This window comes from Vipera ursinii (assembly GCF_947247035.1).
Source record: "Vipera ursinii genome assembly, chromosome: 4".
Taxonomy (NCBI): domain Eukaryota; kingdom Metazoa; phylum Chordata; class Lepidosauria; order Squamata; family Viperidae; genus Vipera; species Vipera ursinii.
In genome coordinates, this window is record NC_139514.1 from 78,329,228 (window position 1) to 78,342,817 (window position 13,590).

The 13,590-nt window shown below is 40.0% G+C and overlaps 1 protein-coding gene across 1 annotated transcript; it reads left to right on the top strand.

Annotated features, from left to right (window-relative positions):
* The first annotated feature begins 408 nt into the window (after positions 1-408).
* On the top strand, positions 409-11,503 carry LOC310639758 (P2Y purinoceptor 8-like). The gene is made up of 2 exons (XM_083361623.1): positions 409-419; positions 9,588-11,503. Exon 2 carries the CDS (start codon positions 9,654-9,656, stop codon positions 10,719-10,721), a length of 1,068 nt encoding a protein of 355 aa, XP_083217749.1. The 5' UTR covers positions 409-419; positions 9,588-9,653; the 3' UTR covers positions 10,722-11,503.
* Positions 11,504-13,590: the final 2,087 nt, after the last annotated feature.

Genomic DNA, 13,590 nt, shown 5'->3' on the forward strand with positions numbered 1-13,590 from the left:
CGAATCCCACCCTCGTCGCCACTGTAATGTAGTGGGTCCGACGCAAGGAAGAGACGCCAGCTGGAGTACGTGTTCAGCTCTTTATTGTGGGGGGTACGCACTGGAGAACAAGGGCTACCTGGCCACCTTATATACCTGGCCAGGTAGGCGGCCTGCCAATGGGGTTGGCCCTAGGTTTCCCGCCGAAACTAGGTTTCCCGCCAAAACCGTCCAGGCCAACACCCCCTAGTGGCTGCTGCTATGCAGATGCCTGCACCTGGATACATAACACATAATATCAATGATGAAAGAGTTAAGTGTGTGTGTGTGTGTTTGTATGACAGTGAGGGAGAGAGATGGTCATTTCCTGAGCTAGTCTGAAACAAAATCAGCTCACTTCCTATTATAAGCACTCTTGAATGTAGCACACACTGCAGCAGGTAATTATTATTCATTTGTCAAATTTTTGCTTAAAATATATACATTCTAAGAACAATGTGAGATAGTTCAAGTTTATTATTCAATAAAAAATAGTACTATAGTTTATTACATTGTAACTACTGATAAAAGGCCACTATTGATAAATTAAAAAACTGTAAGATATTTTTAAAACAGATGATACACTAATATGCAATCAGCAAAGAGTTGGGGAAGAGCTGTTACTGTGTAATCAGAACTATTATTAAAACTGCATATGTAGTTGATGTTCTAACATAATTGACTATTATAAATAATGTTTCATTTTAGTTAAAGCAGAAAGAAATACATTAGTACTATTTCTGCATCTGAGACAGGCATCTGATAAAACAAAGCAATATATACAATGCTGTTCTAGAGAAAACAAAAGTTAGGAGAAGATTCATAAACTACATAAATGCTGTAATAACTTTATTGGAGGGGAGGGAATCTTTTTTTGCTCCAGCTGCTTTGAAAACAGAACACGGGGAATTATAGCTTACAATAGCATTTATTTTTTACATGCATAAAGAAACTTTCTCTGTTGTTTCTTATAGAAGGTAATTGATTGAAAGTGGCTTTTACAGACTTTCCCAGACTTTTCTGAAATGTAAAATATTGTATAATAGCTATTCCACCAAAATGTTTAGGTATTTAAAAATGTGTTTGCTTTTTACTCCTACTTCCAAATACCCATTGGCTCTTATTTGTACTTATTTGTACTTACCTACCCAGTCTATTTACCTGTAATATGATTATTATCATTGATTCTGTATCATGTTCAGTATATTGGTTAGAATGTTGGACTGGGAAGCTCATAGAGTAATTGCAACTTATTCATTTATCAGCTTAACATACTTCATAGCTAGAATTTGAGGAGAAAAGAGGGGGAAGGTATTGTTTTATTGATCGTTATAATAAGTAGTTGGACCATAAGAAAGGCTTGGACCATAAGAAAGGTTGATCACCAAAGAACTGAGGCCTTTGAACTATGGTGCTTGAGAACTATGGTGCTTTGAACTATGGTGCTTGAGAAGACTCCTGCGAGTCCCTTGAACTGCAAGACAATCAAACAGGTCAGTCCTAGAGGAGATCAACCCTGACTGCTCTTTAGAAGGCCAGATCCTGAAGTTGAAACTCAAATACTTTGGCCACCTAATGAGAAGGAAGGACTCACTGGAGAAGAGCCTAATGCTGGGAAAGATTGAGGGCAATAGAAGAAGGGGACGACAGAGAATGAGGTGGCTGGATGGAGTCACTGAAGCAGTAGGCATGAGCTTAAATGGACTCCAGAAGATGGTAGAGGACAGGAAGGCCTGAAGGAACATTGTCCATGAGGTCGTGATGGGTCGGACATGACTTCACAACTAACAACAACAATACATGAAGTGATGGTTATGAGAAAATAAGTTACTATGGCAAGGGTTCCCTACTATAGTACATCAGCCAAAACTGGAAGAAAGTCCCATAGCTGTGGTCTCCATCTGCTTATTAAGCAGTAGCCATAAATCTAGAAAAATCCCAAGTCATGTACCTGCTTTTTTAGGGGAGTATCATTTTTTAAGAATTATCACCAAAAATGAAAAAGAGAGATTTCTTCTGCACCGAGAGCAACTAGGGTTGCTAGGGTTCAATTTGAGACTATTTCATCCTATTCGAATCCATATAGTCTGAGGACCTCAGTTTAAGACTTCACTGCATCTCCAGCTTGGTTCAGAATGGAGATATGTAATTGGGTACTGATGGTATCTCACTGTGAATTGATGGGCAACCTTTGCTAGTGTCTTCATTTAGATGTAAACCAGGTGAAGTGATAGAATAGAACTTGGAAGAACTCCAGAAATAAGGAACCACAAGGTGGATTTCTTCTTACCTACCAAGAACTGGTACCAGTCACTCAAGCAGAAATGAAACAATTGAAGCACAGCACCATCAAGCCCCAACTCTTTTAGTTAGTTGAGGAATTACCCTGAGCAACAATATTAAAAATCACTGAGAGATCTAAAAGTACCAAGGGGTGCATTCCTCCCATCTATGCCCAAACAGAGGTAGGTCATCTACCAATGAAATCAATGCTGTTTCTGTGCCATGACCATGTCTGAATCTGATTAAAATGGGTCTAGACACTCTACTTCCTCAACAGTGCTCTGTAGTTGACAATAGATCATTATCATTCTATTGTTATTTCATTCTGGGCATTATAATATTCATTTCAATTTATTGTAGACAATGATTTTAGACACAGTATTCCTATTCCACGACTATTTAGGCACTACATCAATGAAGATTATAATGATGATGGCAGCAACAGTGATGATAAAGATTTTCTCTCGGAAGAAGTCATTGCTCTGATTTGTTCTTTACTTAAAATAATAAGTGTATGGAGATTCTCAGTCATCCAGGTCAAAGATGCTTTTTCAAACAGCAACTGGACTTTTTTCTTGAAAATGTTTTGCTTCTCATCCAAGAAGCTTCTTCTGTTCTGACTGAATAGTGGAGGATAGACTGCGAGGAATGTAAATCCTTCCATCCTCCACTATTCAGTCAGAACTGAAGAAGCTTCTTAGATGAGAAGTGAAATGTCTTAAAGGAAAAACAAAGTTGCCTTTTGAAAAAGCACCTTTGGGTCATTAAAATAGTAAGAAACAACTGAAAGTGATATTTATTTTTTATTTTTATTTTAATTCCATTTATATCCCGCCCTTCTCCGAAGACTCAGGGCGGCTTACAAGCTTAGCATTTGGTTGGGTAATTCTTAGTTAGGGGTCATTAGCTACTCTTGGCTATAAATAATAGTCATTATAATCCAATATTCCTGAAAGACCATTGGATATAAAAATTTTCTATAAGGTATTATTTTTTAAAGTTCACTTTTTTACCTATCCATTTATTACATCGCAGGATAAACTGCTGCTTCAGAGTCCTATCACTCTTTAAAATCTCCAAAGTAACTGCTTTGTTCAAATTGTCATTTTGAATATGACATAAGGAAATTATTAATTATAGTGGAGGCAATTATGTTAATTACATTGACTTAATTGAATAATAAAATAAAATTTAAGTGCAAATAAGTGACTATTACTGTTTGCCTTGTTGTCAGCTTCCTCTGACCAAAATTTGGGAATGCAATGCCTAATTTTAGTGAGTCCTCATTCCTGAAGCAATTGTGCAGTCTGGTATAGTACATGATGGGTTGCAAGATTTGGAGGTTACCTTCAAATGTGTGTTTCAGCAGTGTGCCCTCCGAGTCTCACAACCCTTTCATGCAAATCATTTCCACCACTTCCTCATTTCTTCTGGCTTCTGTTTCACAGTTTCAAAGTCTGTTTACAGCACAGGTTTTTGAGGGTAGAATGCACACAGCTGCCACATGAACATTACGATAAAATCATGCCACACAGCAGTTATTTTCACATGGCAAGCTATTTGTGTGCAGTGATGCAATGTGCAGATCAGCCAAGCTTGAAACCACTAGATCTTAAAAAAAATTGGCTTGAAGTATGCAGAATATTCTTCATTAGGCTGGCAGAAAGAGATAAAAAGGTTATTGTTGAGATTTGTTGGTAACAATATTGACAGAGACAGAGACAGTTGTGAACTCATCCATTTCAGTGAACATTTTTTTTTGCAATATTTATTCCGGTTGATTGATCACAAGAGCTGTCCTAGAATGAAATATTTTAGTTACTTTGAGGCTAGTCCTCTATCATACGTAAATAAACATTTTACTAGTACTCTGGTGGGGAATTTTTAAAAAAGGAAAAAGAAAAAAATGTCAAGTGGTGATCTTTTGAGTAGAAACATAATTTGAATGGATGAGAAAAAATAATATAGAGTTCTTTAACAAATTTCTGCTTCTATTGACTCACTTTTTAGAATGAGATGGACAGCATATACATTTAATTAATAGTAATATAATAATATTGAACCAGACCAAATTTGCCTCCAGCAAATAATACTTCAAGGAAATTGTGTATAAATATTTGTAGCCTAAATTGGTAATGTCATACATGAGGGGTTTTTTTAACATCACCCATGGGTGCATAATAAAAAATTGCAGAGTTATAGTAGGCAAGGTACACAGGAGGGGATACAAAAGTTCCTATTATTTTTGCATTTGTATCACCAATATTCTAGACTTTGAGTGGGGAATCTGTGGCTCTCCATGAATAATGTATTAATCATAGGAAATGTTGATAACCATATCTGGATGGTCACAGATAACGTCAACTCTGATTAAGACCTGGTGGCAATTAAAAAACTTAATTGTGCGGCAGAGTCTTATTCAATAATGCCAAACTGATTTTCTTACAGTATTACCTTTTTCTCTAGGCTAGAGAGATATTTACTCAGATGATCTCCAGATGTTGTTCAGTGGTTCTCAGCCTGTGGTCCACAGACCCTGAGGAGCCATGATGTCATCACAGGGGGTCTGTGAATGCTTGAGGAAATGTTATGATTTAAATCTTGAGTTAAATATTGATGGTCTGTGGCCATAGTCCATGGCCAGAAAAAGTATTTAAAGGGGGTCTGTGGTGAAGAAAAGGTTGAGAACCACTGTTTTAAATGACAACTCTCATGATCCCTAATAATTGGCCTTGCTATCTTAACCTTATTGAAGTTATTTTAATGTCTCTCAGTTTCCCTGCTATAATCAACACAGCAATTACACAGTTGTTGTTTCACCTCATTGTTTTTTGTAAAGTCTTCCTCCTGAACTCCCTTATGTGGAGCTCCAAAATCTCTACCTAGACTTTCAAGATTTGCGGTGTGGTAATGTTGTGCCTTACCACAAGTTCTTTACATGTGCCTATACTCCAAAAACAAATAAAAATACCCCTCCTTTTTCAGAAGATAGCTTATAGAGAAAAATGTAATGTGGTTATCTCTCCACCCTCTGACTTTATTACTGCAAAGGAAATTGTCTGCAAGCAAAGAAACAAATAAAATCCAAATAGGTAAGTGTACATGCAATGTGAAGAAAAAATATTTTAAAAAGAGATTGATGCATAAGCATAGCTTTAAAAAGATTTGATTTTCATCATTTATTGTTGTATAAGCCCAAATATTGTAGCTGACCTTGGCAGTTGTTATATGCTGTATGTTATTATCCCAGAAAAAACAAAAATGAAACAAGAGTAATAAACTTGTAAGATCTTGAAATATGGTAAGGCTGCAGTTAAAGATGATATAACAAGAATAAAGATTTTATTTGAAAGATTATAATATGGGTACTGTTTGCTTATAGAGTGACTCTATAACTTGTTTCATACATGTGTATGCTTCTGCACCTGATAAATGGAAGAATGTCATTTTCTTATACAAAAGGAAATATAACAGAAAGAAATGCAAAAATGATAGAGGAGTTAGCTTATTAAATGTACCTGGGAATGTGTTATATAACCTTCTGTTTCAAAGAGTAGAAGAGGTGACAGCAACATTTGGGAAGTATAGTTTGGTTTTTAGCTAGGAAGGGATATGAAAAGCAGATTTTTGCTTCTTAAGCATATTATTGAGAAATGTATGGATGTGAGACTTTAATAGTAATTTGGCCGATTTAGAGAGTGTGTATATAAAGGGAGTAGACTTGACTTATTAAAACATTTGCAAGGATCCTCAAGGCACAGACTTGCTTTGTCTTTGAAATACAGCCCTGAAGCACATGGAGAGTCCTGATGAACAAACAGCAGGTTGACCCTACTTGGGTTCAGCTTTGTCTCATTCAGCCTCCGAAAACTGAAACAGAACTGCCATCACAAGCATCCTTTTTCATAATAATCAATAATGATATTTCCCATTTGTAATCTACCCAACTTTTCTCATTTCATTCTTTTTTTTCCTTTTCACAGAAAATTAATATATTTTGATTGATAGTCCAAGAATCTCTCCACTTGGAATTATTCCTAATAAAAGAAATAGGCTTTTATTCATTCCAGTCTTGTTTGATTTAGCAGCTGCTTTCTTTATATGGTGTACATACTTAGAACTACAGGTTGTCTAAGTGTATACCCAGGTGGATTTACCACAATTAAACTATGTTGCTTGTTTTCTAAATCAGGGCTTTTTAACTTTTTCACCCATTGTACCACTTTTAGGATATGGCAACATGTGAGTAACACCAGTCACTTAGCAAGGTGTCAAAAACTTGATGATCAAAAAAAGGGAAAAAAGTGATGAAGTACAGGTAGTCCTCGACTTACAACAGTTCACTTAGTGACGATTCAAAGTTACTGAAAAAAGTGCCCCCCAAGCCACAGCCGAGCAAGACACCTGCCTGCCCGCCTGCCCGCTTCATTGTTGTGAGCATTTCTGTTGAGGATTGGCAGTGAGGGTGGGGGTGGGGTGTTTGGTTTTTATTCCCCCCCCCATTGGGTGGTTGCAGCAGGTTTTGGTCACTTCACATGACCCTGGGACACTGTGACCATCATAAATATGAATCAGTTTCCAAGCATCTGAATATAAATCACAAGACCCTGGAGATGCTGCAACATTCCAGGTGATCGGCACTTTTTCTGGGCTCAGCAGAAGCACCAGGATCAGCGCTGAGCTCCTGCTAGAGCCTGGTGCTGATCCTGGCACTTCCACTGAGCCCTGACAGCCCTGCAGCTCCATCCATCTCTCACTCAGGCTTGTGCGGTGCTCCCACTGGTTCAGCTCATTCTCCTCCCCCACTACCACTTTTCTAGGATGGTTGCGTGCTACCTGATAGGTGCCATCCTTCTCCTCTCTAAAGCAGGGCTTTTCAACCAGTGGTATGGGTACCACCTGTGGTACATTGGCACCTGGTAGGTAGTATGCGACCATCCTAGAAAAGTGGTAGCGGGGGAGGGGAATGAGCTGAACCAGTGGCAGCACCACATAAGCCTGAGCGAGAGATGGCTGGAGCTGCAGGGTTGTCAGGGCTCAGCAGAAACGCCAGGATCAGCGCTTCTTCGGGGCTGTCAGGGCTCAGCAGAAATGCCAGCAACAATGCCAGACTCCAGCTGGAGCTCGGCGCTTCTGCTGAGCCCAGAAAAAGCACCAATCAGCTGGAATGTTGCAGGATCTCCAGGGTCTTGTGATTTACATTCAGATGCTTGGCAACTGATTCATATTTATGATGGTCACACTGTCCCAGGCTCATGTGAAGTGACCAAAACCTGCTGCAACCACCCAGCAGATGTGGGGGGGGGGATAAAAATCAAACACCTCCCACCCCACCCATGCTCCCAATCCTCAACAGAAATGCTCACAACAATGAAAACCTTGGACAGGAGGAAAAGCGCAGCCAGTGGGGCAGACAGGTGTCTTGCTCAGCTGTGGCTTGGGGGGCACTTTTTTCAGTGCCATTGTAACTTCAAACAGTCACTAAGCAAACTGTTGTATGTCGAGGACTATCAGTACTTCATCACTTTTGTCCTTTTTTTTTCTTGGTCATCAGGTTTTTGACATCTTGCTAAGCAACTGGTGTTACTCACGTGTTGCCATATCTTAAAAGTGGTACAATGGGTGAAAAAGTTGAAAAGCCCTGATCTACACCATTGCTTCTGTATCATTCACTAAAATACTCCTGAGCCAGAATAAAATATTGGATTGAAACAATAACAGAATTAATAGAACTTTGGTTGCCCTTGAAGCAATCAACTGGTACTGGTTACAACTGGTACAATTGGTAACCTAGTTTATAACTTCTCTGGCTTACAATTCCATCTTCTTTTTTTCTGAGTTTTGCATAATCCTGAAATAGAATATTATAACGTACTTTATATTTTGTATGCTGCATGCATGCATGATATACATATGTATTTAGTTGTAAAATGCATGGCCAGTTCTTCTTTGACATGGAATGACTTGTCTTTCTGTGGTAGTCAACCATTTGTGTTTTGCCTTCGATCTTGTGATGAAAAGGGAAGTGCTCACACTCCTAGACATTAGCATTAATTTGCTTTTGAAATTTTAATCAGATAGTATGCATATAATATGATTTATAAAATGGAAATTCTATACATTCCTAGCAATCAAAGTATTGTCTTTATCTTGTGATACATGCATTTACTAGTAAAATCTCTCCCAGTTCATCTGGTGATTGCTGGATAAATGGCACCAACTCCCATATTTGCATCAGCAAAATTTTTGACCACATCATCATCGTTATTATTATTATTATTACTATTACTACTATGACGACGACGATGACAACGACGACGACGATGATGGTATTTTTCACTTTCATTGGTTTCTATTGTATCTGGTGCTGGGTTTGCAGTGGAACAGGAGAAGGTGCCAGTGGCACATCTAGAATTTTGAGTGTATGTCTAGGGTGCACATTCTCAAGACAACTACTATGATGAACTTATCCACATAGAAAACAATATATATGTCAGAATTTATAGTAGCCTCTAAAATCCTATTAGAACCTTTGAGGAGCAAAAGGCATTCCTGTAAATAAATATAATGTAAAAAACTGTTGTCTTGCAACATATCTACTTCCTATTTTTTATTTTATTTTAGCCTAATAAAATGGGGACGCTACTATCTGAGAGCACTAAAGAAATATTTGGGGCTACACTGATGTCCATGGACAATGGTACCTAATGGAATGCCACCCACTAAATGCACATAGTCTGAAGCTATCCCCAGGAAGTCTTCTTAAAATATCCACTTAATCTGAAATCCAAAGGGAGACCAGAAGAGTGAGAGGCTTTTTTAAAAGCAGCTTCATGGTTTTGCCATGATTATCCTTGTCTTACTTCTGGGGCCAGAGTTGGGTCCTTCTGTTACCTCATTTATACAGTATTTTTAATAAAAAAGATATTTCATTTAAATTTCCTTCTTTCCTCCCTCCCTTCTTTCCATAGTTTACATCTTTATAATCTATATTACTGTTTTATTATATTTTGTTGAATGTTACTGATCTGTTGCAGTGCTACTATGCAATGTACAAATGCTTGGCAAATTTAATTTTGAGATACTTAATAGATATACTGAATAAATTTGGTAGCAAAAGCAGTAGATTGCCTAGTTACTTTAGTAAATATCTTTAGAAAGGGATATGCAACTGTTTTTAAAAAGGTGTACATGACATGTGAGAAAGTGGTACTATAAAAGGAGCCACATCTAAGTTTTCTTTCACATTGTCACTGACCTTTTTTCTATATTTTTCTACTTTATAGGGTACAAATTTAAGCTGTGAGATACATCTTTCAAATTTCCAAGAACAAAGAAATCAAATACAGAAAATGATTAAAAACGTGTCACTGGATGATGCAACAATGGACATGCTTAAGAATCCTAATATTATGATCATCTTACCAACTGTGTATTCACTAATTGTTATTATCAGTATCCCTGGAAATATTTTCTCCCTCTGGATTCTCTTCTTTCATATCAAACCCAAAACAACATCAATTCTTCTCATGATTAACCTTAGCCTAACAGATCTTGCACTGGCCTCCTGTCTTCCCCTTCAGATTATATACCACGTGAACAAGAACCACTGGTCTTACAGCAAACAGCTGTGCAGCTACGTCACAATAATGTTTTATGCAAACATGTATTCCTCCATATTGACTATGACCTTCATCAGCTTTGAGCGCTATTTGGGGGTGGTATACCCACTGACCTCCCAAAAATGGAGAAAAAAGAGATATGCAATTGTTACCTGTATTGTAATGTGGTTTTTTGTATTATTCACCTTGTGGCCCCTTGCCTCAACTAACCTGACTTACGAAGTAAAAGAACTGAACATTACAACCTGTTTTGATATCCTTCAATGGGATATGCTTCCCAGTATTTCTGCATGGGGAGCTTTCCTCCTGCTGCCCTTTTTTTTCTTTTTCTTGCTTCCATTCACAGTTACCGTTGCTTGCTACACTACCATTATTTGGAAGCTTATTCAAGCTTCTCACAAATACAGCAATGGGCAGAAGACACGGTCGGTCTACTTGGCTATAATAGTGCTCTTGGTTTTTATCATTTGTTTTGCACCCAACAACTTTATCCTATTGGTACACATCATCAGCCGTCTCACAGAAAGAGAGGGTTACTATCATATTTATAAACTCACCTTGTGCCTTAGTTGTCTCAACAACTGCATAGATCCATTCATTTACTACTTTGCATCCAAAGAGTTTTATCAGAAGTCCATGCAGGTAGTAGGACGGAAGGTGCTACTGAGTGACAGTTCGGAGACTAGAAGGGAAAGTGTATTGACTACCAGGACATCAGCGAGATCTCTATCAAGTAGACATAAGGATGGGTTGGATGTGCGTAGAACATGTTTGCAAAGGCATGAAAGTGTTTTTTAACACTAATGCTCAAAGATGAAGCAATTATTCATTCTATTTCTTGAAACAAGCAAAGAATGGTTATCTCCAACAACTACTGTATAAGCAAGATTGGGGAACTCTATTCAATACCAGGAAAAAATTCTTGTCTTCAAATATGGCAGTATCATACCTATTGTAATATGTAGCAACAAATAAAATGTAAAGGAACATTACCATGCCACAAATCTCTTCCCATGGCAGCATTCAGCAATAACTGTGAGTTAGGTTCAAGTTGTATGCTTAAAACAGACACCCTGAAATCAATGTTGACTGACTGACTTCAGTGCGTCTAACTCTACACATGACTAAACCTGAATCTGCTTCCTTGTGAGGAAACTCAATATATATTATAATCTTTAAATTCCATCATAAGAAAACACAATTATTTTGGTGAAGTTACAAACTTTGAACTGAATTTAATTATCTGACCAATATTTATTTGGGATTTCCTGGATCTTTTATGGTTAATTGATATCCACTTGAGAACTGTTGTCCACCACTGATCTGTTCGTTTGTTATACAAAATAGCTAGCCAATAGTCATTTCCTTGAACCTATCAGCTTCATTATGTCATATATTTGTCAGGACCCACCCCAAACCACGTCTTAAGAAGACAAAATTCTTGGAGTCAAATCTATTCCAAAAAGAATCTTTACTATGACATGCTTGGTTGTAGGAAACGAGACAGGACTTAATATTATCCCATGAAGTAAACCTTTATAAAGAGTTCCCGGTTTAACCCCCCCTTAACCCCATTTGGTCAGTCCCCCATCCTTCCTCTCATATCATCCTCTCGTATCATCCATCCATTCTCCCTGAACAGAACCGGGGCGGCCACTTTGGGTTTGGCGGGCTCAATAAATCCTCTTTCTAATTTTTTCTTTATGAATCTTTCCATTTCTGCCATTTCCCTTGGGCTCATGGCATACATCCTGGGTTTTGGGAGTTTTGCCCCAGGTTTGAATTCTATGGTGCAGTCTGTGGGGCAGTGGGGGGGAAGCTCATCTGCTCTTTCCTCACTGAAAACCTCAGCCAGGTCCCTGTATTCCTCCGGTATCTCTGGTAGCCCCTTCTCTTTCCCCACTGCTGCTGTCTCCTCCCTCTGGGTTGGGGTGTGTTTGGGGGTTTTACGTTTTCCTGTTCCCCTTTTGGGAAGTTGAGTTCTGCAGTCCTCCAGTTTATCCCGGGGTTCCATTTCTTCAGCCATTCCAGTCCTAAAATCTTTGGGCATTCCATGCCTGGGGCCACTATAAACGTTATGTCCTCCTCATGGGACCCCAGGGACATGTGGATTGGTAGAGTGGCTAGGGTAGCTGGTCCCCCCCCTGCTATAGACCCATCTAATTGACTGAAGGAGATTGGTTGTTTTAGCCTCCTCACTGGGATGCTCAGTTCCTCCACCAGTTTTGGGCTGATGAGGCAGCGGATGCAGCCAGAGTCTATCAGAGCTTTTATTTCATTGGCTTTTGGTACAGAGGAAGCTAATATAGTCACTGTCTTAAGTATGGGTGGAAGAGGTCCACTTACCAAAGGTTCTCCCTCTGAGCTGTCTTCCGAGGTGTCCACCGCCCCTGTGGTGTAGGCCGGAGTCCAATCCCAGGTTTTGGCAGGAATTGTGGACTCTACAGCCTCTGTCCCCTTCATGGAAGATTCTTTTGGGTTGCCTTGAGACTTCCCAAGCTTTTTGGAAGATGGTGCCTCTGTTTTGTGTGGAGGGGCTTTCGAATGACATTCTGCAGCACGGTGGCCCTCTCTCCCGCAATTGAAACATCCCTTTGATTTTTTAGCCATGACCAGTGGGTTTTCCCCCTCACGTGTTTGCTCGAGTGGCAGGCGGCCCCATGGTTTTCCTCTGCGTTGTCTCTTCAATAGGTCTATTTCCACTTCCTCTGCCAGGACATACCAGTCGTCAAGATGGTAGGGGTCTCCCCGAGGCAGGCAAGCGTCATACAGGTCGTAGTTTAGACCATCTTTGAAATGGCTGAGGAGGATGTCTTCTGGCCAGTTCAGCTTGCTGGCGATGGCTCGGAATTCTTGGGTATATTTGGCCACTGCTCGCCTGCCCTGCCTCACCGTCTTGATTCTCTCCCGGGCCTTCCGGTCAGCCAAAGGATCCTCGAATCATCGCCTCAAGGATGACATGAATCGGTTGAAATCGTTGAGTTCTGGGGTGTTGGAGTCATGCAGGTTCACCACCCAGTCTGCAGCCATCCCGTCCAGGGCAGATTGCACAATTCAGATGTGTGTTTTTTCACTGGGAATGTCCCGTCCGTACTCTTCCGTGTAGCTGAGGACCTGGGTTAGGAAAAATCCCAGTCGTGATGGCTCCCCCTTGAACTTTGCTTCCAGGGGTGGGAATCTTTGGCTGGAGCGTTGTCTGCGCCGCAGAGTGTATCGCTCCTCATCTCGATCCCCATCTGGGTGTCTGGGGTGGGTGGGTACCGCTGAGTCAGCGGCTCCTGTTCCATTGGATGGCCCTGGTGTTTCAGGTGTTGGATCCCTTCCGTTACCCCTCCAGTTGCGACCCCAGGTGTTGTGTCGGTTGCAGTTTCCAGCTCTCTCCTCCCTTAGTGAGCTCAGGGTTGTTTTCATCAAGTCAATAGCTTTTTCCAGAATCCGCTCTTCCTCACTAGCGTGCAGGGAGTTCTCCATCTCTTGTTTCCATTCCGGTTGGTGGTCGCTCCATCTCAGGGTCACTTCTCCCGAAGCCTTTTCCCACTCACTTTTCCTTCCAACGCCCATCGACCACCGGGGTTTTCGTTCATGCTGCTCCGCCATTTCCTCCCAGGAGGAATATGATGCTTCAGCTTCCCAATGTTTCTGGGAATTCGGCTGGGAGGAAGGCTCC